This window comes from Alternaria incomplexa, assembly GCF_024043165.1.
Source record: "Alternaria incomplexa strain BMP 0042 chromosome Unknown scaffold_3, whole genome shotgun sequence".
Taxonomy (NCBI): domain Eukaryota; kingdom Fungi; phylum Ascomycota; class Dothideomycetes; order Pleosporales; family Pleosporaceae; genus Alternaria; species Alternaria incomplexa.
Genome location: NW_026249852.1, coordinates 1,322,364 through 1,346,254, shown reverse-complemented (window position 1 = coordinate 1,346,254; position 23,891 = coordinate 1,322,364). Strand labels below are relative to the sequence as shown.

The following is a 23,891-nucleotide window of genomic DNA, read 5'->3' as shown; positions in this document are numbered from 1 at the left end:
CCAACCTCTCACACTCATAACTCCTCTTCCCGAACTCATTAACCATCATCCCCCGAAAGACATACGCCTGATAATCGATATAATGAAAAACATACCTCCAAAACACATTCAACGTATCCGGCTGCACCATAAACCCATTCACACACATCCAAAGGCCATTCGCAAACGCCGTCGCCGCAAGCGCAACAACAAAGATGGGTATGAGCGACGAAAGAAGAACGACTAGAGACTCCGCGGCGAGTAAATCCAAAAACAACCACAGCACCCACATCCAGAAGCCGTCGGCTCCGGGCCGGAAATTGCCTAACCAGTAACTCACCACGCTGAACAGTATGGTGATGAGGAACAGATACGGCACGCCCACGACAAAGTTACTCAGCATAAACGCCGTGGGGCCGTACAGTCCGTTTGCGCGTTCCTTGCTGTAGATGGCGAGGTCTTCGAGGTACGCGGGGATGTATGCGACGGCCATGAAGGACATGAAGGCGCCGCCGAAGAAGATGGCGTTGGTGAAGGCTTGGATGTTGGATTGGGTCGGGGAGAGGCGCAGCCAGACTGTGCCCATCATTATCGCGAGGCCGAGGTACATGGCTATGCGGATGCCGTAGGCGACGATGTCGCGGTGGGATTTTAGGAAGGAGCGGTGGGTTAGGGTTAGGGTGGTGTGGAGGGCGGAAGTGGGGGTGTTGGAGGCGGTTGGAGAGGATGTGATGGGGGTAGATGAAGCTGTTTCGGCGGCGGCACGGATATTGGCGGTCAGGGATGCTGCGGCAGGGGAAGTAGCCCAGGAGGTGTGGAGGTGGGTGAGGCGTTGCTGGGCGGTGGTGCTGTCGTGTGAGAAATCTGTGTTGATGAGGTCGATGACGAATTCGGCTGGGTTCGTGTAGAGTGGCATCTACACAAAGCGTAAATATGTCAGCTCCTTACTCCCTCAATACTGTATGGTAATGGTAAGAAAAACAGAACGTACCTCATACCCCAACCCCCCAAACCACCCCTTCACCCCCTCAACCCCGCCATTAAAAACCACCTTCCCCCCACTCAACAACATCAACCTATCAAACAACCGAAACGTCGCCGTAGACGGCTGATGTATACTCGCCACCACCAAAATCCTGTACTTCTTCGCTATATCGCGTACAAACTTGATGACTTCGTAGCTCGCCGCCGAATCCAGGCCACTGGTCGGCTCATCTAGAAAGAGGATTCTGGGGGACGTGATGAGTTGGCTAGCGACGCTGACACGCCGTTTCTGGCCGCCGGAGACGCCTTTGCGGATGGGGGTGCCGATTAGGGTGTTGGATTGGAGGGTTAGGCCGAAGGAGGTTAGGAGGGAGGTTATGAGGGTTTTGCGGGAGGAGGGGGGGATGGAGCTGGGGGTGGTGAGTTAGAATGCTTTGGGATAGGGAGGGGTCATGTCGATTACCTTGGGAGGGCGAGCTGAGCAGCGAAGTAGAGTGTTTCGCGGACGGTTAGGGAACCGATTAGGGCGTCTTCTTGCTCGACGTAGCTGCTTAGTTTGCGGAAGGAGGATAGGGTTTTTGGCGCGCCGTTGACTCGAAGTGTTTGTTGGATGGTGGCTTTGGGTATGGCGGCGCGATGAGCGAGGATGTTGAGAAGAGTCGTCTTACCAGAGCCACTGTGTGATTCCTGTTAGACAGCTGTTCGCAAGGCTGTGATATCCTGGACGTACCTTGGACCCATCAATGCCATCATCTCTCCGGCTTCGATCATGCCGCTCACGTTGGATAGGAGATCAATTGGCTGTTTAGACGTCCTATCTTTGACCGTGACAGTGATGTTCTCCCAGCTGAAGCTTTTGACTTCATCGTTGGTTAGATGCGCATATTCAGTGCCTGAAGCAGCCTTCTCAACGTCCTCCGCAGTACTAGCTGAAGACATGACTGAACTCGCGGAACTGATCAATGCTTCGTGATGCCTTTGTTTTGGGTGGGAAGCTAAGTGAAGGTACACTTATTGCGCACGAAATCCGTAAGAGCTAGCCAAGTACAATCCAACAAAGAAAGGGCAGCCCGCAAGCATATAACATGCGTCTGCCCCCCGATACACTCACGCCCCCAAACCCCGACAACCCACAGCCCGCTGCGAAGACCCCGACGGTCCGATATCACAAACTGTCATCGGCGACAACAATCAATCCAGGTCACCGTAAGGGGTGGCCTGAAATCTGCGATATGCGGCGCCGAGATCTGCCACCTCACATGCATGCACACCTCAGGTAGGAAACGCCCTTACACCATCATCAAGTGAGATCAGCATAATCTTGTGGCTGGAAGCTGTCTTCCGACGGGTATCTGCACGCCTGTATCGAACGGTTCTAAGCGAGTGTGGGTGATGAAGCGTGGCGTGCAGAAGCGATGATGAATGGTATGTGGGTGTTGTGTTTGTGATTCGCTCGTACAAGATTGGGATGCAGGATGCAGTATGTTTGAGTATTAGACGCCGGATTCAGGGTCTTGTTGGAAGGTCTCCTTGCAGTGCGGTGCGGCGTAGTATCATGCCTACTCCTACCTACTCCAGTTCTTTCCTTTGACAATAGATTCGGTCCCGCAAGCACCTAGACAGCGTTACACTCTTGCAGAACGCCTGTACATCTACCCCGATAACGAAGCGGTGAAAGCCTTCCACAAAACCATCATACTACATCATGTCAGCAAAACGCGCTGTTCCGCGGCGTAGCTGAAGCCCTATCACTGGGCCAGCCTTATGAGCAGTTCGGCGACGTCGCACGAGGCGGCGTCCGTGCGCGTACAACGTCGCCGAAGATGACAGGGGCGTAGATCTAAGCGACTCACCGGGCTTGCATGACCCCAAGCGCATCTTCTTGTATTCGCGCTCCTGGTGATTTGATTGCAACGATTTGGAGTGGGTACGGCCCCGGACGCCGTCTTGGCTATGTATGCTGCTGCACGAGTTCCCAAAACGTGCTGACATGCTGCATGTCAGATCTATTGCTGTGTATGGGCTAAAGATAAAAGTCATGTTTGAATTCGCCACTATAGCCAAGGTGATACTACAGCTACAACAGTCTTTCCTGAAAAGAACGTCGCCACTGAACAACCTTGGAAAGTAGTTGAACGCATATCTAATACATAAACTCACTAATCTCCAACAACTGCGCATCCAACGCCCTCTTCGCCTGCACACTAGCCTCCCTATTCTCAGCATTCAACTTCTCTTCATACGTCATCTGCAACAGCTTCTTCACTTCCTCTTCACCGAACACGTCGCCGGGAACACCGAAGCCTTTACCGTAGTCTTTGGCCCGAGCGATAATCGCATCTGGGCCTGCGGTGAAGAGATCGAAGAAGAGGGCTGCGTAGGGCAGAGTGGCACCGTCTTCGATGTTCTTGAGGTTCTGCTGCAGGACGAGGATGTTGAGTTGCATCAGCGCGCAGCCGTTGGTGTTCATGCGTGTGATTTTGGAGGTGCAGAGGTTGAGGAGGTAGGTGTCCATTAGAGTTGCGAGGCCGCGTGTGATGTGCACGTATGAGGCGGTGGGTATGTAGGTTGATACTTCGGTGTCGAAGGAGACGAGCGTGGCGTTTAGAGCTAGGATGGCGGGGTCGGGGTCGCTGAGTAGAGTGTCGATGTAGATGTTGGGCTGGATGCTTGCGTTGAGCGAGTACAGGATTGTTGATCGTATGGAGAGGTGCAGGGTGCGAAGTACGCGCGTGCTGAGGGCTTGGTAGGTTCCTACTACCGCGTCGAAGATACTGCTCGTCGATTAGTAAGATACGGCTTTCATGGATGTCGAGACACTTACGCGGCTGTATCTGCGCTCAGTGGGAGGTAAATATGAGCGCTCTGCGGCCTGGGGTCGGCAGAGGAGAGCTGCGTCCATCGTCTATTGTGCCTCTGGCCACTCGACTCAGCGTTGATCGGGTCAGAGGCACGATCACTAATATGCCGTAATTGGGCGGTCTTAGTGGCCAGCCACTTCATGCTTGTGTATAGCAAACATAAACTGACGATACTCTTCTTGTCCTGTATCATGTCCGCTTGATCTAGAGGCTCATCGGCTTCGACTGCTTCGATCAAAAGAGCAACTTCACTTTCGACGGCCTTGTTCAAGCTCTCTTGGTCGGACGAGTCTATTCGCACCAGATGGGCGATGAGGTCTTCCATTGCTTCGGACTCTGACCATACGGCAGGAGCCTTCATTAGACGACCACTTGCTGTAGCCTGTGATCGACTGACGAGGGCTTTATACCAGCCAGTGCACTTCTGAGCGTATGTGTCCATTTGATTGACGATGAGTTGGGAGAACGCTTGGTCGTGGGGAAGGTTATCCAGCATCTTGCAGAAAGCTGTGATGAGTGTGAAGAATTGTGCAGTACCCTGTTGAGTTAGCAAGAGTAGCATATAACCAATGGAGAACGTACCTTGAAAATGGGCTTCTTTGAGTGCTTCGACCATTGAGTGTCCTCATTGAAGGAGTCAACCTCGATGAAGGTCTGAGAACATAACTCGATGAGGGTCTCGTCGAGCTGCGGGTGGAAAACATTGACTAGGAAATCGTCCAAGAATGAGGTCAAAGTGCTCATGCTAATGTCAGCGTTTGAGGGTACAACCTCCTTCAACCGGTTCAGGAAGTCTAATGATGGCGGTAATAGTATGCCCATGTTGAACACACTAGGCTCAACGAGCAGCTTGTGCCCAGTCGCACTGCCATCGAGATTGGTAGCCGTGTTGGTGTTGACATCCTCTGGTCTCTTTGAGTCAGATACAAGTCCGGGAACAGATGTCTTCAGGATGACCTCAAGATCGTCTCGCTCTTTGGAGAGCTCAGACGCTTTTGTATCCACGTCGGATAGCTTGAACATGCGCTTGCTCCGGTCCCGAGGAGCGCGAGAGAATGCGCTGCCAGTAGATGCCTGGCCTTGACCGCCTCTGTAAGACGCTTCGCCATCGGTAGCAAGATAGTCGTGAAGCAGTGATCGCATCTAGATTCTGTCAGCCAGGCAGCATGTGCAGTACTGCGGAGAACCAACCTCGCTTTGATAGAGCTTCCACAACTCTTTGAAGCCGCGGGTCAACGTCGCACTTGATGCACCTCGGTTCTCCCGACGGACAATGCCGGCCACAACATCGTGCACAACTCGGTGGCTTTCCGCAATTGCTTCGAACCGTGCATAAAGGGTCCACATCAAGTCGTTTAACAAAGTTGTTCGAACATCCTCGTTTTCTACTTCAGTCTTTGCCTTGCCTTTCTTCTTGGCGGAGTAAGCTCGCAGTATGCTCGGGTGCCGTTGCGCGACCTCGTTGTTAGACTTGTCGACAACCTTGAAGAGCTCGACCGGTAGGCGTTGCTCGATGGTGTCTACTGCCATGTCTAGGCGGCTCATCTTGTTCAATGCTTCCATCACCAGCCGTATGTACTGAAATGTGTCTGTTTCGGGGTTGTGGGTGGAGTCATCGGTCATCTAGAAGTGTTAGTGGGGTATGTGTTTGATATTGGAAGACATACTGGTTCAGAAGTATCAAGGCCATCGAGGAAGTAGTAGAGCAACCGACCCCTCGCATCAGTCTGTGCACGCTGAGACAGGTCGCCCTTGACTTGGTTCTGGGCATACTCCTTCCACCTGTCTTCACAGTAGGGCGATTTGAGGTAGAGATGGCTATGGAGTTCTTCGATCAAGATGTCGGTCAGAGACACTTCCTGGTTGCTGAGGTATGTACGCAAGTCTGATAGGGCGCCAATCTTCTCCATCTCAGTCTTCCGTATCATGCGTAGCGCATCCTGTAGGATGTCTACTGCTGTCAAGAAACGCTTCTCCGATATGCGAGCCTCCAGCCGCTCGGGGACGAGCTGCAGTTTCTCAATCGTGTCGAGCATCTGTAGCATCTCATCGTAGTTCTGGGATGTGGTCGCAAACTCTCTGAGCTCTGGCTTGGCGGTAGAGAGGGATGATTTGGCCGCGACAAGCGAGCCTTTGAGGGTCCTGACACGGTGTTGGGAACTTTGCAGGCTGGACTGGATCTGATGGAAGGTACCGATGGAACTGTTGAAACCCTGGTGGTGCTCGTTGACGATGCCTTTGAGCGCATTCTGCAGCTGGTCGTGTGTCTGCTGAAACTGGCCAGCTTGACTTGCCAGACCGAGCGAACTTGAGTCCATGAGCTTCAAGGCGACTTCGATGGGCACGCATTGGTCTTTGGTCATGAAATCCCAATTCTGCCGTATATATTGGAGGACCTCCTCGATTGCCTGGCTGCCTTGTCCGTTGTTTGCGTTCCTGGGGCGGCTCCCATTCTGGCGCTCTCCACTGCGTCGCTTCGCCTGGCTGCGCTCGATGCTGGTAGGCCGTGTGACCTGGCGAGGGCTCTCGTCACGCCCTGCAAAACCACCTCCCCCATAGCCGCCCGCCCTGCGCTCTCGGTCGCCGCTGGGCCTCCTCTCCATCTCGTCTTCTTGGGCAAGGCCGCCGTAGCCACCGGGTCGTCGGGGCCGCTCGCGCTCATTGCTCGGTCGGGGTGGGTAGTCGTCCTGCTGCGCGCTCATGCCGCCGTATCCGCCTGGTCTTCGCGCTCGCTCGCCGCTCGGTCGGCCGTCGTAGCTGCCGTCGCCGCCGCCGTATCCATTATATCCTCCTCCGTTGTAGCTGCCGTTACCGTTGGCATAGCCTCCATGGGGTCCCGCCCGCGAGTAGCCCGGATTGCGCGACATGGTGCACTCAGACGTCGCGCAGTGTTGTGTTCCGTGCGTGGCTTATTTGGGCATGCATGGTGCGCAACAGTGAGGATTGCGCGTCATTGGGTGTCCATGTGGTGCATGTGTACTGTTGCGGGGAGCTCGGGGGTGTTGGAGTAGCAGCAGGGATCACCAACGCGAGTCTACTATGAATGCCAGGGCCGAACATGAACACGCAAGTATAATATGATGCAGGGTGAATTATATTGCGATATCTAGCAATTCAAGAATTCATCATGACGACTTGTAGTCATTCAGCAAAAACTCTCATATAAAAGTTGTCTCGCTGCCGTCACGCCTCATACACGCGCCAAGAGATTGATTCCGCACGTTTCGCCGTTCCGCGCTCCCTGGAAGCTCTCACTCGCGATTCTTTATCCAACCACCAACGGAGGCAGCCCTCAGCCTCGCGCCTTTACTTCTCTGCCCTCCCCACCTGCTATGTCGCGCTGATCCCGTCTCGTCCCCGAACCAATCGCGAATCCAATCTCCCCGATCGCGACTTCTCTCCCAGCATGGCTGCAGTTTACGCGAATGGCGCGAATGGCGCGAATGGCGTGAACGGCGCTGGCAGCATGTTCCCACCGCCGCGCTACTCGGACGTGCCCAGCTCCATCACCATCTCCGTCGCCGATGAGGAGGGAGGCCAGCTCGATGTCGAAATCCCCCTAGACGAGCAGATCCAGGACGACCCGACCGAGCTGTGCGATATTCTAGAGGCCGAGAAGAGCGCGACGTCGACGTGGGTCCAGGTCGCCGTCGCCTATGCGAAGCGCAAGAGGATAGAGACAGCCATAGACGTGCTGCGCCAGGCCACCCAAGTCTTCAACCGCGCGCGCGGCGAAGACAGGCTCAGCATTCTCAACGGCCTCTGCTGGCTGTACCTGCTCAAATGTCGCGAAGCACCGCGCGTTAGGCCTCGTATGTCATCGGAATCTCTCCATGTGTACCATAACTGACACGTCCAGAAAACGCAGATTCAGACGTGAAACTCAAAGAGTACTGGATCCAGTCGGCCACCGGCGTACTCAACGATGCCTCCCGTATCAGCCCCTCGCACCCTCCGCTGTTCCTCGCTCGCGGTGTCCTATACCTTCTCAGGGCCTCACTCCAGGGCCCGGCGACTGCGGCTGGCTCCACTGTCAGCCCCGAGCGCATGGAGACGCTCAAGCAGGCAGCCAAATGTTTCGAGGACGCGCTGAGGGCATCCGGCGGCAGGAACCTCATGGCGAAGATGGGCAAGGCCCGCGTCCACTACTCCATGGGCAAGTGGGCAGAAGCCTTGAAGGGATACCAAAACATCCTCGAGAGCTCTCCGGATCTCCTCGATCCAGATCCACGCATCGGTATCGGCTGCTGTTTCTGGCAACTTGGCCACAAGGACGAGGCAGCGAGCGCCTGGCAGCGATCTCTCGAGCTCAACCCAAGTTCCAAGATCGCCTTGATTCTACTGGGCATCTACAACTTCCAGCAGACCGCCAACCTCTCCACCTCCGACCCCAAGTTCGCCGCACTCATCAAGAAGGCGACTGGTGAATACATTCAGCCCGCCTTGAAGATCGACAACCAGTACCCCCTGAGTTGTGCCACAGTCGGTAGCTACCTTGCCCTGAGGAGAGATGTCGCCAAAACCGAAGACGTAGCGAAACGCGCCATTGAACTCACCGACACCAATGCCATAGCGAGCGATGGTTGGTACCTACGAGCCAAGGTCGCGCATCAACAGGACAACACTTCACTTGCCGCCGAGTACTACCAGAAGTCTGATCAGGCCCGCGGAGGCGAGGAGAGGGGTTTCATACCAGCCAAGTTCGGACTGGCTCAGATGAACGTCCTGATGAACAACTACGATGGCGCCAAATTCCGTCTCGAGAAGATCCTCCAGCAATCGCCCAACGTTGAAGCCCAGACATTACTTGGTACTCTGTTCGCTGAGGACGTTTTTACCGCTCAGAACAACAAGTCCACCGAGGACAAATCCGCTGAGTTGAAAAAGGCATTGAAATATCTCGAGAGCGTACAGAGCGCATGGAAGGATCCCAAGAAGAAGGTCGTCCCTGACCAGTCGGTTTTGCTCAACCTGGCTCGACTTTACGAGACCGATCACCCTGAAAAGAGCTTGAAGTGTCTGGAAGAAGTGGAGCAAATGGAGATTGAAGCCATTCCAGAGGAAGATTATCCAGAGGGCGTCGAGGAAGGTGCTGAACTCACAGCGGCACTTCGCCAACTCCTACCTCCACAACTGCTTAACAATATGGGCTGCTTCCACTTCCAGGCCGAGCGCTACGTGCGAGCTCAGGAACTCTTCCAGGTGGCCCTCAACGCCTGCGTAAACGCCGAGAACCGCGACGACACAATCGATACGGACGCACTCGTTACCTCGATCAGTTTCAACCTTGCCCGAACTTACGAAGCCGAGGGCCAAGCGGAGGAGGCAAAGAAGGTCTACAACAGTCTGCTTCAGCGACACCCCGATTATGTCGATGCGCGCATTCGCCTTACCTACATTGCGTTGAGGGAGAACCCACAAGACGAGGGACCCAGGGCGATGAAAGATCTCTTCAAAGAGAACGAGGACAATGTTGAGGTGCGAGCCTTGTACGGGTGGTATGTCAACAAGTCGAAGAAGAAGACCTCCAACTTCGCAGCGGACGACGAGCAGCGACTATACAAACACACTCTGCAGAAGTCGGACAAGCATGACCGCTATTCGCTAATGGGCATGGGCAACATCCATCTTGCTATCGCGCGCGAGATGCCACGAAGTTCAGAACAAGATAAAGAGAAGCGTCGGAAGAGCTACGAACGAGCTGTGGAGTTCTTCGACAAGGTGCTCCAACTCGATCCGAAGAATGCGTATGCTGCTCAGGGTATTGCCATTGCGCTAGTAGAAGACAAGAAGGACTACTCCACAGCCCTGCAGATCTTCTCAAAGGTCAGAGAAACACTCAAGGATCACAGTGTCTTTGTCAACTTGGGACATACGTATTGCGAGATCAAGCAGTATGCGCGAGCAATTGAAAACGTAGGCTCACTCCCATCACTACGTTGTTAACCTTGCTGACACATCCAAGTACGAAGCAGCCCTATCCCGGAACAGACACAACGACCCAAAGATCCTGGCTTGTTTAGGACGAACCTGGTATCTTCGAGCCAAGCATGAAAACAGCATCGCCGGATTCCGCACTGCTCTCGACTACTCAAAGCAAGCGCTCGCGGCCGCTCCTGCAGACCTCAACTCTCAGTTCAACGTCGCCTTCGTCCAGTTCCAGATCGCCACCCGAATCTACCAGCTCACCGAACAACAGCGCACGCTCGAAGACGTCGACCAAGCCGTCACAGGTCTCAATGAGGCAATTGAAACACTTGAGAAGCTCACCAAGGAGGAGAACCCGCCCTTCCCACGTGCCGACATTACCGCTCGTGCAAACATGGGTCGCAACACCATGGTCAAGCAGCTCGAGCGTACCCGCGAGAAGCAAGCCGCCTACGAAGGCGAAAACGCAACCAAGCTTGACCAAGCGCGCCGCATCCGCGAAGCCGAAGTGCGCCGCCGCGAGGAAGAAAAGGCACGCGCAGAAGCAGAGGCCCTAGAGAAGAAGCGCAAGTACGCAGAAGAGCAACAGCGCCTCCTCCAGCGCGACCGCGAACTCATGGAGAAGCGCAACGAAGAAGAGCGTCGCCGCATGGAAGAAGACGAAGACAAGGAAGTCCGCAAAGCAGAGCGCAAAGCACGTGGACCCAAGGGCCCGAAGCGCAAGAAGAAGGACGCCGACTCCGACACCGACGGCCTGCCTTCCGACGACGACGAGCCACGCTCAAGACGCAGACGGACGACAGCCAGTGGCACCGAGGACCTATCCGACGAAGAGCGGCCCCGCGAGAAGAAGAAGAGGAAGCTCGCCCGCAAGAGCGAACCAGTCGGTAAATACAAGTCCGCGGAGTTCATCGACGATGAGAGCGACGAGAATGGTGCCGCGCCCGCTGAAGACGGAGACAAGGCTGATGGCACGGCGGGCAGCGACGACGAAGGTGCCGCAGCTGCTGCGCCTCGTCCCCGCAAAGCCCGCGTCGTCGACGATGAGGATGAAGACGATGACGCTATCGCCGCCCCGAAAGCTAATGGTGACACCGCCATGGACGATGATGAGGATGAGTAGCGTTATCGCTTGTCGTTCCATGGCGAAGGCCAACAGTCTTGGAAAAAGTATCACCATCTGGCGTTCGTTTGAAGTTATCCGTCTAATCCTTTTTTCTTGTTGCCTCTTATTCTTCCTTTCTTCTTAGTTCTTGCATCAGCGCTACGGCGTCTCCGGGGGGAGGCAGACAATGGGGGAATCATATCATCAGCTCCGTTTTATCGTACGGCACTACTAAAATTTGTATACCACCACATGCAGGGGCGGGGGCTTATAGAGATGCAATTGAAAGTAAAATGTACAATACGACTGCTTTGTATGATTTGCTTGCTTTGGTGCTGATGACGATTTCTTTAAGCTGCACGTTAATCTAGGCATATCCTGAAGACCCTGACGCCTACATCAAGATAAAACCACGCAGAGTAGGTGGCCCAGGGTCAACGTAGGCTCCTGGGTGTTCAGTTTTTCTACTAAACAGCCCATTCGTCCTTGTCGTCCGTTGCGGTGATGAAAGGTTCGTTGACGAGCTTAACGGCAAGTTCACCACATAACACACTAAAACACGTTGTTAGCACAGCAAACAAGAAAACAGCACCTCATACAAGGGAAAAACTGAACAAGCCTGCAGCCTACATCGACATGGAAACCTGCAAAGTAGGTGCCCCAACGTGGATGTAGGCTCCGGACCTATTCAGGTTTTCCCGAAATTGAGGTGACAGCAGAAAGGGAAGACTCACCAACTACTCCCAACCAACGCATCCAACTCCCTAATCGCCCTCTCCCTCCCCTTCCCCACCTTGACCCCCCTCTGCACCTCCGCCTGTAACTCCGCAATCCTCTTTCCCCTCGCAATGCCCGCAAGCTCAACGACCCTCTTCGCAAGACAATCACTATGAAAAGCATGCTGGCACGGAAACACAAAGAACTGCCTCGCCAACAACGGCAACCCACACACATAGCACCTCTCCCCGGGTTCCACAATCGCATAACGCTGTTCGAGGGCTTTGATATCCGACTTGATATGCGTAGCCGTCGCCTCACTGTCATCCATCTCCTGCTTCAAGCCATCAATCTTGTGGCTGTAGTCTTCGAGGGCGGCGCAGATTTCCTCTTTGAAATCGTCGATGACGACGAAGTCTGGGAAGAAGGGGATGAGGTCTTCGATGCGGAGGAGGTCGACGCGGCGGAGGAACTCGATAGCGGTTTTTATGCCGCTGGATTGCGAGATGACTTTTTTGGCGATGGCGAGCCAGAGTTTTTTGCGGAGAACAGGGGAGGTGTTGGAGCGGTCGGCGACGCTAGAGGCGAGGTCTATGGAGTCGTATTTTAGGGCAAGGTCGACGGCTTGTGCGTACTGTTGCATAGAGCTGTAGATGTGTACGCAGGATTGGACGCGCTTGTGTTGGATGCAGAGGCGGAGAGCGAAGTCGGCGTCGTAGTTTTGTTCGTGGGCGAGGGATTGGCCTTCGAGGTAGGCGAGGAGGGCGGATTCGTCGGTTGTGGGGTGGGAGGCGTAGATGGAGATGAGGGTGTTGTGAATGGCGGCGTCGGTTGAGTTGTGTTGGTTGATCTCGAAGAGAAGGTAGCGGACTGCTTGGTTTTGGTTCAGCGTGGCCTTGGTGTGGTTGTTGTAGTTGAGGAATGCTGGGATGAGCTTCTGCGCGTCGAAGTTCGAGTGTCGCATCATCACATCGACGAGCTCGACTGGTACGTGGGCCATGAGCACAGAGCTGTACTTGTAGAAAATCTCGGGATCTGTCTGCTTCTTGAGGACGTCCAGAGATTCTTGCCAACGCTCACGCTGCACCCAGTACGAGAGTACGTAGTTGTAGTCGTTGACCACAGTAGCAAAGTAGAGCAGCTCTTCCTCTCGACCGTGACTGCTGATGATCTCGTATACAGTCTTACGGTCAAGATCAGCCTTGTACTTGGTTACAAAGTCTTGATACTCTTTCCGGATGACTGATAGTTGATCATGAGTCTCGGCGGTGTTCATGCTCTCTGAGAGTTCTGCTTTCGTGGTAATGGTGTCATCGAGAGTATTGAGCTTGGCCATGTATAGTTCAATCAACCAAGTAGCGACCATAGTCCGTTGCATTATCGATGACTTCTTCAATGTGGACAGTTTCGTCACCAGGTACTTCCGTAGCGCGTCCTGCTCGCCATTGTCGATGAATGTCAGCGCGACTTGCTCAAACGGCTTCGTACTTCGTCCGTAAACAGTCGCAGCCTCCATCCACTGGCTCTTGCCAACAAGGTAGTCACCAGATGCCGTTGCCACTGCATCCTTCTGCGCTGGTGTTTTGGCGTACTGCGATGCAGCCTCGAATTGTTGTGCTCGGAGCATGATCTTCCAAACATCGCGACTCTCGTCTTCGACAACGATCTCGAAGATCTCCTGGCTCGTGAAGAGCCAGTAAGTATTCCTCTTCCAGTCCGCTACCAGACCAAGCGCACTTTGTCCGGGCTCCAGCACAACTTGGTCATGGGCAACAGTGTCGTCGAGGCGGTTGATAGCTACGACTCGGCCTTCGACTAGCTGAAGAATATGCCACTGGCTCAGTATCATCGAACTGATAGGATCTTGTGTCCGTCGTGTGCGCCCGCTAGCGGTTTGTGAAGGCGGCACCTGTGATCTAGGCAACATCTTTGAGTCTCCAAGAACTTTGCCGCCAAGCTCAGAAGTATCCTGTGATAGATACAGCTTCCCATGCAAAATGCCTTGTGATGTAAGCCAGCCGAAGATCCTCTCGGCGTTGGAGTCCTCGCGGCTTGGGCTGTCGTTGTGCTCCGGGGAGATAGCAAGCAGCGAGGCTGCCGTGGGGGCGACATTGGAGACCTCATGTACGGTCGCAGATTCGCTCTCGAACAGCTTCGAGAATATAGATCCGCTTCCCTCTGATCCCTGACGTCCGACCTTGCCAGCGAAATGTAGGAAAGTCGAAGGTGTCGCGACGATGATGCGCCGCAGATCCGTTCTCCCGGGCACCGTATCTGTCCACAGCCCAGTAATAGGGCCATCGTTCGTCCGGTATACGCTCTTCAAGTATCTATCAAGCTGTTAGTACGAATAATAAGATGTCTTAGAACCGCGTTGCCAAAGCATAGCATAGGAGATACATACTAGTAAAAAGTTAGCAAGATATTTTAAGAACTATCCGTGGCAGCTACGTTACCCTCTCCTCCCTCCTGTAGAACTCGGATGACGGCTCGATATACACCTCGTAAACGTTGCCGTCTGACGCTCCCACGAGTATCTCGCGCGTCGAAGCAGTGGGTTGCGAGGGGTTCCACGAGATACTCTCTATGACAACGCCCTTCAGCCGTGACAACGCCTTCGGTGTCCGGGATTGTGTATGGAGGTAGTAGTTTTCGGCGAGGGTGGTGGTTATGATGAGGTGGGATGCGGAGGGATCGAGAAAGAGGCGTCTGATGACACCCACTTCTGAAGGCTTCTTCGGGAGGTCGATATCTTGTAATATATGAGCGGTTGTCCAAGTCTTTCGGGTGGTGTGTGCATTGCTATACGAACCGTCTATATCTGCGGGACTGTCCAAATCGATGCGTAAGATGCGCCCGGTGGACAGAGCCAGGACGACGACATTATTTGCTACTGCAGCCGCTACGAAGTCGGAAGATACTGTGAATTGTAAAGCCACGCGCTCTATGCTGAACATGGGGCCCGAGGCGTCCTCCTGCATGTTGCTTGTGCTGGGCGGCGCATAACCGCTCGAGGTGTCGTAAGCCATGGTGGGCTTGGGATGTAGCTCTCAGCTATCGTGGGCTCGTAGTCATTGTTTGCGCGATCACCCGCTGTCTCAGTGCTCCTTCTCACTCTGCTGCGGCTTCGGCTGTAGCTGTTGGCGCACCTGCTTGGTGGTGACGGTGACGCCTAAGCTTGGAGCTTGGACTTCGGCGATGGAGCGGAGATAAGCCGGCGTTGGCGTCGCGTCATGTGAGTTCGCGTTTGGCACTCGATTGACCTTGTCCTACAACCCCACTTCTCTAGACCATCAATGAAAGGTAGATCTCTAATACTTTGCAGGCAGCTGCAAGACTGATCACGGTGGAATACGGTGTGTACATGGGAATTACTGAACGTCTGCAGCACAGGACCGCGCATTCACGATGCCATGGCGGTGGAACCCTCCTGCTACTGCGCCTTCCCTTCGCACCACGATTATTTGATCTCGATCTTCGTTGCCTTAGTTTTTCGGTTTCTCGACCTCCGAAACTGACAACTTTGCCTCTCAACCGCTTCAATTACGCAGCACCCTCAATCAATTCCTAGGCACGCATCATGTAGAGCAACCCCTCAATTAGTCTTTACAGTTACTGACAAGATCAGGGATCTCGGAAGCGAAACGGTACGTGTGACCGTGGGCGCCAATAAAACACCCTTCATATTTCACAAGAACCTCCTCCGCCGGCACTCTGAGTACTTCTCTCGCGCATTCGGACCCAATTTCAAAGAAGGCAGAGATGGCGTCTTGCATCTTCCTGAGACCCATGAGACGATCTGCGGCCTCTTTCAGACTTGGGTCTACCTTCAGATGGCTCGTTCGCCTCCGGGTCTTAGTGCGGTGAAAGCATTAATAAGCCCTTCAGCGCGCATGACCCGATCTTTGAACGCTGATGTCTTATCACACACGCGTAAAAAGACGAACAAGACAAATGCAGTCGAATCGGATGCTCTTTCCGACTCTACTAACAAAGTTCTCACCTGTCTCTTCCATCTCTATTGCTTTGCGGATGCATACGAGTGCGTCAAATTGCGCAACGACGTTATCAGCGCCTTCAGCGACATTTTGGAAGATGGTTTGGTTCCCAACCCCGAAACGATTGCTTTCGTTTTCGACGAATTACCTCCTTCTTCTACCATTTGTCAATACTTAATCAAGAGCGCTGCGCTGAACTGGGGCAGATACTCGGGTCCTTACCGAGCGCTACTCGAGGCTGCAGAGCTGCCGCAAGACTTCTTAGTAGGAGTTGTGCACGCCAACCACAAGCTTGCAAGCAAAGGCAAAGGGATGGATGAATTACGAAAGGAGATACAAGATCTCTGTAACTTTCATGAGCATGCGACCGAAGATGAAAAGCAGCTGTGTAAGTCAAGACTGCTTCAGGACGAGCCGTACATAGATGCTCTTATCTCTGCGTGCTTGGAGGCCTCTAAAAACGAGCAGACGACATTTGATTGATCATGTCAGCGGTTGTGGTATGCAAGTTTCCTCGAGAGTGGAGCCAAATACTGGACATTGACGTGTTTAGTCAAGATTGTCCTAACCTTCGTCGGTCTACAGGATAACAGATCTCTTTAGGACTTCTTGTCGTCTCTTTTCCTTTCTTAATGAATTCGACCCAGTCTTCTACGTCTCCAGAAGTTTCAATATTCTCTAGCCACTACCCTTCAATATGACATCGGCAATACGCTGTTTACTCTCCTCATCATCTCCACTCCCCTGGCCCACACGTCAGCAGACATCCTCAACTTCATCAGCACAGCACGACCTACCGTCAAAAATACCTCCCGAAACTCATCCTCCTCCAGATCAAACCAATTCGTGATATCCCTATGACTTCTATCCCACGGCCACTTCTCATAAAGCCTACGAATAACACCCTGATACACCTTAACCCTATCAAACCCAGCAGCGCGCAAGCGATAAATACTCGGCGCAAACGCCTTCAACAAACTTCGCAGGACAGGCCACAGCGGGGGCTCGAGGTGATAGTCTTCATCAGCTGCATGATGATCTATCTGGAAGATGATTACTATGTCTTTGTTAGTCAACCTAAGAAGGTTCTCGAGATCAGCTACAACACGCGAGCTGCCACCCCAAATCTGATCCCAGCTGAGATCAATGCGTATGTATCGGATGATATCGGCAGGCACGATTCCTCTTTTCCAGACATCTTGCGTGAGGAAACTTCCTAGCAAGCAAGCACCCGGGGTGTACATTATGAAGCCGCCAGTGCGATACCAGTGCTCTGCTATCTCTTTCGCAACTGTTTCCCCTGTATACTCGGAGTATCTCCACAAATCGCGACGCATGGCAGGGTCTTCGGGTAGAGGTGTTTGAGCGTCGAAGAAAGATCGGCCACCGTGATCGTGGTGGAAACATCGACTTGAGCGTATTCCAGTGTCTACCTCACGGCAATCAACAACGTAATGTTGCCTGCGGGGAGTGATAAGCTGATCGTAGACCATGTCCCTCAATTCGCGAGGAAGGGCTGCGCGGAAAGCTGTACAGAATTTCAGTTGAGATTGGCGATGTTCTTCGTGGAGTGCAAGTAAGCGGGTCGGGCTGTTGTTGTTCGATTAGACGTATGTTCTTACGTGGAGTGGGTGAAGCGTACTCGACTGGATCAGGTTTGGGATCAGGTTTCCGACGTTGAGGTGTCCTACTTGCAGTCAGTCGTATATTACTATACACGAGACTTAGACCGTTTAACATACATCCGCCGCTTCAGTGCGTGTGAAGAGTCATGATGACCGATTTTCATTGCGGATCAGTAGCTAATGAAACAGACTGTCAGTCCCAAGCGAAGTTATTGGGATTTGGTAAGCACAAGATGTAACCAATGTTCATCTTCAATTTTAGGGGCGCGAGCGCCTCTTATCCCCAGAGACGAGAAGATAATTGTGGCGGAGTCATCAACTTGCAGGCAACAAGACGCGAAGGAACACGACGCTAGTCCGGACGCGTACCTGGGTATCAGCCAACCGAGGCTGCAACAGACATACATCAAGTCGTACGAGTTATGAAATCATGCATAGCTTCATTCCATAAGGCTACTCAAAGCTCTGCCTGCCTAACAATTCTCTAATAGAGACCCCTACACCCTCTCCGAGTATACACAGCGCACAATATCCACGAGCCCAGCGATTGTTCAGATGTTGGGATCTGCCGTCAACGCCCAGTTTTCCTGCCACAACATTAGAAGAGGCATTCTTACTGTATCCTGATCACTGACAGCCTGGATTTCTGGAGCTTGCGACTCTTCTCTCTCTCTCTCTCTGGTTCCTTCCTACGAGTACGGTATACGTTTCGGTAGCCGTGTGCGTCTCGTCATCAATGTCCCATCACGGTACCATCGCCTCCGCCGCTATCCCCACATCTCTCCTTCATCCACCCAATCCTGAGCATCTACCGAACCATATTTGGTCTTTTCGTGGTAGCCCGACCGCGTTGAACCAAGCACGCCATATAAGCAAAGAAAACGTAAAATGTAACGTGTCTTTAATCATTCATCAGCAACGGTACATAACAGCGCTAGGGTATCCGCATTTTCCAAACCTCCCCAACACCACCCTATCTACGCGCGTTCAAAATCCCCGCTTCCTCTCATCCTAAACCCGGTACTAATCCTCTCAATCGGATTCTGCCTCTCAGCCCTATCCACACTCAACCGGTTGGCCATCGCAGTCGTGCCATTCAAGCCATTCGTAATCCTCACAGCACCCTTCTCGGGACTCCTTCCCGTACTGCGACTAGCAACAGGAAGCAGCGAGCCGCCATCACCCCAGTGATTCGCTCTCGCACTGCCGAGATAGCTTTCGATGCTGCGCCTGCCGTCGGGGCGGTATGCCGTACTACGCCCGCGACTCAAAGCCTGTTCAATAGTGCGTGTATCGAAGGGGTACTCAAAGTCAGTCTTCTCGATCCCGCTATAAGCGTCGTTGAAATCATGCCGGCTCTGCCGATTCTGGGCCTTGCGCTCGCGGAAGCGGCGCTTGACTTCGCGGAAGAAGTCTCCGATGGCGTCGAATGAGAGCGCGATGGCGATGAACGGGATGGAGATGGCGAAGCCGATGCCGAACATGTATTTGCTGACGAATGAGAGAGGAAGCGAAGGCTCGTCGCTACCGGGCCGGTGCGGAAATTCTTGGATGTTGATTGTGAACATGGCTGCGATGAAGGATAGGGGAAGGAAGATGATTGTGACAATGGTAAACACCATGATGGTCTGACTTTGTCTTGCAGTACCGGCAGCTTGGTCGCGAGCGAAGCGTGCCTCGAATGCGTTGGCGTGCTTCTGCTTTAGATCGAGTAGGTCGGTGATGGATTCGTAGATGCGCTTGGCTTGCTTGTCCATGCGTTCGAGATCCTTGATATGTGTGTCTACTGTCTTGTGCATATCCTTGAATCGCTTCTTGAGATCCTGTTGACTCTTGTGCTCTTCACGATATATGTCCGTGATGCTTGTCTCCATGTCCGGTAGTATGGTGCGTTGATCTTCCAGCACCTTTGAAATCATGTTGAGTTCGTCGCGAATGTCTTTCGTCTCAGCCAGCAAGTCTGTCTCAGCGCCGATGTCTAGTAATTTATCAACAAAGAGCGGGGCATGGGCGGCCGTTCGATCGCTGTCATCGTAGTCAAATGCCTCTTCCGGCACTGGAGGGTCAGTCAACGCGTGAGAGTGGGAATGTGAATGATGCGATGTGTGCCGTCGATTCAGGTGCTCTCTTTGCCTTCCCTCAGCCTCCAAATGTCGCGAAAAGCGATTGGGTCGGCGGTGATGTTGTAGCCAAGCCGAGGCCTGGGCGGACGCTGTGTTGAACTCTTTGAAAAGCATAGTTTCCATCTCAGTAGCATCACCGATGCTTGATTCGAACATGTCGAGGAACTGATAGTCTTCGTCGCCAACACGATGTCTGTCAAACACGCCACTACACCGACCGGTGATGATCATGGCAAGATCGTACACGCTACGCACCGGATCTCTTGTCTTGCTATTGATGTCTTCAATGACTCCATCCAGGACGTTGAGCGGGTCGTTACGAGGCTGCTGCCATCTTTGAGGGAAGGCCGTCACGATCAAGTCTTTGCCAAGCGTCCACATCCATAGCTGATCGACCATGAAGATCTTTGGGTCAACATGTTGCGGCTCGTTCGACTTGCATTGATATCGATAGACAACTTGGTCTCGATCTCGGGATTGCGTGTCGATATTGTGATAGAAGAACTGGTCGAGCGTGCGTCGCACGTGCAGCGAAGCTTGTGAGGATGTCAAGTGAGCCCTGAACAGCATCTCGTCATAAGTTGATGCGCGGTAATACTGTGGCTTGGAAGTGCCACCCTCGTTCTTCTCCCGCTCTTTGATCTTCTGCGTCCTCGAGATCGCCGCCTGCATTTCTTGCCGCCGCCGATCGGTTTCAAAATGTAGGTATGGCATGAAGGCAAAGATGTTGCCTTTCGCTACGGCTGTTGGGTCTTTTCTACCCGGGCTGCCGGGTGACCTGAGATGGCCGCTATTGTTGAAAGAGGAGCTAGTATGCGTTCGTTTCGCCTGGTGTTCTGGACCTCGAGTTGGTGTGTCCGTCCCACCTGATCGCTTGCCTGCTTGTCTCGATCCACTCCACTTCGGTTGCTTCTTCGATTTGTCCTTCGCCTTACTCTTTCCTTCCTTAACAGTCGTAGGTCCGGAGCCCGTTCCTGCAGTCCCATCCGTATAGTCTGTATCCACGGTACTGGTCCGCACAGGCGTGCGAGGAAATTGCGACGTTGGCAGTTCTTGTGAACCAGCTACCGCATCGATACCTAAGCCCATACCGCTATTCACCAGAATCTGGGGGATGAAATCAGCGCCGTCGGAAAGGTCGGAATCATCGTGCTGTTTTGGTGCACGTGGTGTGCTTTGACACAGCGGTCGCATGAAATGCGAATGAATCTGCTGACCTCGATGCTGATGACTGAAGGACCGTTCGAGCGCCTTGAAGCCCTCCACATCACTGGCACCCTCCTCGATGAAGGCCTTCGTGAGCAGCGCCTCAACCCAGGCCATGTTGTTGGCAGGGAGATGTATCCATCGGAAGGTTGTCGCCTTTGACTCCTTGGGTAGAATCGCAACAGCTGGCTTTCTTGGGTTGATGGGATCGCGGCCATACAGCAGCTCGAAGACAGTCCTTCTTGAGACCTTGTTTTCGTTATGGAAGTTGCCAAAGTCAACGATCGTAGCATGGAACCCGTTTGTAGCGCCAAGGGCGTCTTCGCTGAGCGCTTCGACCTGGTTGTGGGGTGCCAGAGCATTGATGATATCTTTGCGCGCAGGTTTCTTGCTCTGCGCAGCGCGCAAGAATGGCGTGATACCAAATGTATCCTTCGGCGCTCGTTTGATGTCTCCCCTTTCCAAAAGACACTTGACTACGTCAAAGTGACCAGCTTGCGCCGCAACGTGTAAAGGTGTCGTCCCGTTGAGTGTTCGCGCATTGACGTCCGCTCCGGCAGCCATGAGTATCTTCAGCACCTTTACACTGCCTTGGTCGCAAGCATTGTGAAGGGGCGTCCAGCTTCCGTCGCTCTGCGCGCCTACGTCTGCCCCGTTGACTAGTAAAAGCTCGATGATGTCGTCTCGCCCGTGTGCGACTGCCAGATGTAGTGCCGTCTTCTGCCTGACTTCCACCGCGTTCACATTCGCTCTCGGCAATCTCGTTCGACGCAAGAGCATCTCGCATAGCTCCTTCTTGCCGGTACTAGCAGCCCAATGTAACGGGCTGCGCTTCTGGTCGTCCTGGCCCTCTGGCCCATCGATCGCGATATTCTGCTTCAACAGCTCCGCGATGACATCGCGTCCCCAGTTGCAGTGCTTGTCTGCCGCCAAGTTGTGTAATATGTTCCGCCCAGTGTTGTCCTTCTTGTTGACGTCGGCACCATACCTAAGCAGTTCTTGCATGATGTGGTAGTAGTTCTTCCATGCAGCCGTCATCAGCGCAGTCCGTCCCTGCTTGTCTTGCGCATCCACGTTGCCGCCGAACTTCAACAGCAGTCGTACAATGTCGACACGCTCTTTCTCAATCGCTTTGAACAAAGGCGAGACTCGACCACCCGGTGCACCGTCGGGCTTCGCGCCGCTCTTGAGCAGGTATTCGGTGATGTAGATGTTTCCGCGTTCGGCTGCGCGCATCAAGCCTATGCGCAGAAGGTGATCGACGGGTTGCGACTTCGCTTTCGCATGCTCGATAATCGCGATCGCATCGTCGTGTTTACTGTCCTCGATGGCCTTCAGGAGACGCGGTTCGACGCGCGCATTTTGTGCTGAATCAGCTCCATCGCTGGATCGTGATGGTGAGCGACCCATATTGGCTACATGCTCTGGCTGCGACGACTCTCGTTCGCAGGCGCGGATGGAGTACGAAAGCGGATATTCGTTTGATCGGAGATGAGATGGAGGATGTATCAAGGTCGATAGAGGGGGCCGGGTAGGTCGTCGAAAGCCATTCTCAGCTAGAGTGCTCCTCTCCTTCAGTCTGCGGTCGTACTGCCTTCAGGGCGGTGGATGGTCACACTCAGCCACAGGCCTAATTCGAGCTAAGAACATCCCCGGCTGCGACGTGCATGAGCACACGTGATGATCGGCATCTCGCGATTCGTGGTCCATATATTCGTGAAAGTACGGAAAAGTTGACATTTGACTGAACAATGGTGATGGAGTAGAAGAGCCGAAGTCTAGGATTGCTGGGTTGGAGTACGTGCCTGGGGATCCGGGTATTGCGGGGACAGAGGTACGCCAACTCACAGCGCGCCCGGGCGGCGTTGACGTCGGCGCGCTATTACTGTGCTTTTTGAATGACTCGACACCGCTTTGTACACATTTTCCATCAAGCGTCACGCTGTTGACTCCTTGGACGCGACATTGACGCGCGAACTTAGCGTGCGTCAGGCGTTTGCCAGCGGATGGTGCAGGTGGTCTCTGCATCTATTTACAGCCATGAAGACCGAGGTCTATAGAACGCGATCGCCATCTGGAATTCACGAGCCAACTGCAACAACTTCAACATTCACACACCGAAAGCGGAAGTGTTCAACACTCTTCTCGCGCTTGTTGATTTTGGTCGCTAGCCTCGCCTTCTTCGCTATGTACAACCAACTAGCTACGTTACGCCCCATGGACACCAAATCAACACGACATACGGACTCGATCTTCATTCCATTTATGTACAATCTGAACCCCAAACATGTGCCGCAAGTCATGTGTGGCGTCGAAGGGGTTGACATCAAGATGCCCGTGGATACTGGGTCTACAGGCACTTTGATAGGCGCCCCAATACTGCCGAACATACCATCTACAGAGGGTACGCCGGCACACCACTTCTTTACAAGCAGCAAGATCCTCTACGTAGGGCGACTGGTCAAACTACCGATGCACTTCGGCGGCGAGGATGGCTCATATGCGACTGCAGACGTGCCTGTTCTGATCGTCGACAAGAGTTGGAGATGCCCTTGGTATGATCCCCGTAAAGACCGGTTCGAATGTCCATTGGGTCTACATGGGGAGCAGGCCGAAGAGAGGGACACTTCGCAAATTACCTACATGGGCGTAGGTTTTGGAAGAAACGGTCCCAAAGATGGTATGCCATACGCGACACCGGATATCAACCCGTTCTTGAATATCAACGCAGTCGACGGGGAGCCGGTACGACAGGGCAACCTGCAATCTGGATATATCATATCGGCCGAAGGTATCCAGATAGGGCTGACGCCGAAGAACACAAAGGGCTTCGCATTCTCTGGTCTAGAGCCAGGTCTCACTCATGACAAGGATGCGAGAGATTGGGCCATGGCGAAGATGTGCTTCAGCATAGATGGCCAGGGGCAGAACTGTGGCACTCTGCTAGTCGACACGGGCATATCGCAGATGTATATCAGGGCTGAGCAGGGCGTTTCGATACCAACTGTCTGGATCCCCAACCCCAACCCAAATGGCCAAACAAGCAAGCTGAAGCGTGTGAAGCCTGGGACCAATATCACGATTGGTTTTCCGTCGCTGGACCGACCAGCGACTTCCTACTCCTTCGTCGTGGGCCAGAATGCGTCCATCGAACCAACGTATGTGTTTCCGCAACCACCGGAACACCCCCCTTATGTGAACACTGGGCGGAACTTGTTGTTTGGCTACTCGATAGCTTTCGATGCGGCGGGAGGGCGTTTCGGGTTTCGTCCAGCTGGCAGTCATGCCTCTTCTGTACTTTAGTCCTCAATCCAAGCTTTACAACAGACTTCAAATCGTGCGCTCAGGTCTTTTTCTTCTCTCTG

The 23,891-nt window shown here is 53.5% G+C and overlaps 6 protein-coding genes across 6 annotated transcripts; 2 read left to right on the top strand and 4 right to left on the bottom strand.

Moving 5' to 3' along the window:
• Window positions 1-108: 108 nt before the first annotated feature.
• Window positions 109-1,902, bottom strand: J4E90_002843 (uncharacterized protein; the record flags this gene model as incomplete). The annotated part of the gene is made up of 5 exons (XM_051432419.1): window positions 109-121; window positions 270-873; window positions 1,099-1,373; window positions 1,427-1,639; window positions 1,694-1,902. The coding sequence occupies 5 exons, from the start codon at window positions 1,900-1,902 to the stop codon at window positions 109-111; spliced, it is 1,314 nt and encodes a 437-aa protein (XP_051293841.1).
• Window positions 1,903-3,106: 1,204 nt separating this feature from the next.
• J4E90_002842 (uncharacterized protein) lies at window positions 3,107-6,691 on the bottom strand (the record flags this gene model as incomplete). Its single annotated transcript, XM_051432418.1, has 5 exons — window positions 3,107-3,737; window positions 3,788-4,362; window positions 4,407-4,967; window positions 5,016-5,447; window positions 5,492-6,691. 5 exons carry the CDS (start codon window positions 6,689-6,691, stop codon window positions 3,107-3,109), a joined length of 3,399 nt encoding a protein of 1,132 aa, XP_051293840.1.
• Window positions 6,692-7,230: 539 nt separating this feature from the next.
• Window positions 7,231-10,875, top strand: J4E90_002841 (uncharacterized protein; the record flags this gene model as incomplete). Its single annotated transcript, XM_051432417.1, has 3 exons — window positions 7,231-7,636; window positions 7,684-9,740; window positions 9,790-10,875. The coding sequence occupies 3 exons, from the start codon at window positions 7,231-7,233 to the stop codon at window positions 10,873-10,875; spliced, it is 3,549 nt and encodes a 1,182-aa protein (XP_051293839.1).
• A 449-nt stretch (window positions 10,876-11,324) lies between these two features.
• J4E90_002840 (uncharacterized protein) lies at window positions 11,325-14,603 on the bottom strand (the record flags this gene model as incomplete). The annotated part of the gene is made up of 4 exons (XM_051432416.1): window positions 11,325-11,409; window positions 11,592-13,904; window positions 14,026-14,326; window positions 14,387-14,603. The coding sequence occupies 4 exons, from the start codon at window positions 14,601-14,603 to the stop codon at window positions 11,325-11,327; spliced, it is 2,916 nt and encodes a 971-aa protein (XP_051293838.1).
• A 3,571-nt stretch (window positions 14,604-18,174) lies between these two features.
• J4E90_002839 (uncharacterized protein) lies at window positions 18,175-21,936 on the bottom strand (the record flags this gene model as incomplete). Its single annotated transcript, XM_051432415.1, has 1 exon — window positions 18,175-21,936. The coding sequence occupies one exon, from the start codon at window positions 21,934-21,936 to the stop codon at window positions 18,175-18,177; it is 3,762 nt and encodes a 1,253-aa protein (XP_051293837.1).
• Window positions 21,937-22,743: 807 nt separating this feature from the next.
• Window positions 22,744-23,829, top strand: J4E90_002838 (uncharacterized protein; the record flags this gene model as incomplete). Its single annotated transcript, XM_051432414.1, has 1 exon — window positions 22,744-23,829. One exon carries the CDS (start codon window positions 22,744-22,746, stop codon window positions 23,827-23,829), a length of 1,086 nt encoding a protein of 361 aa, XP_051293836.1.
• Between the last annotated feature and the right edge of the window lie 62 nt (window positions 23,830-23,891).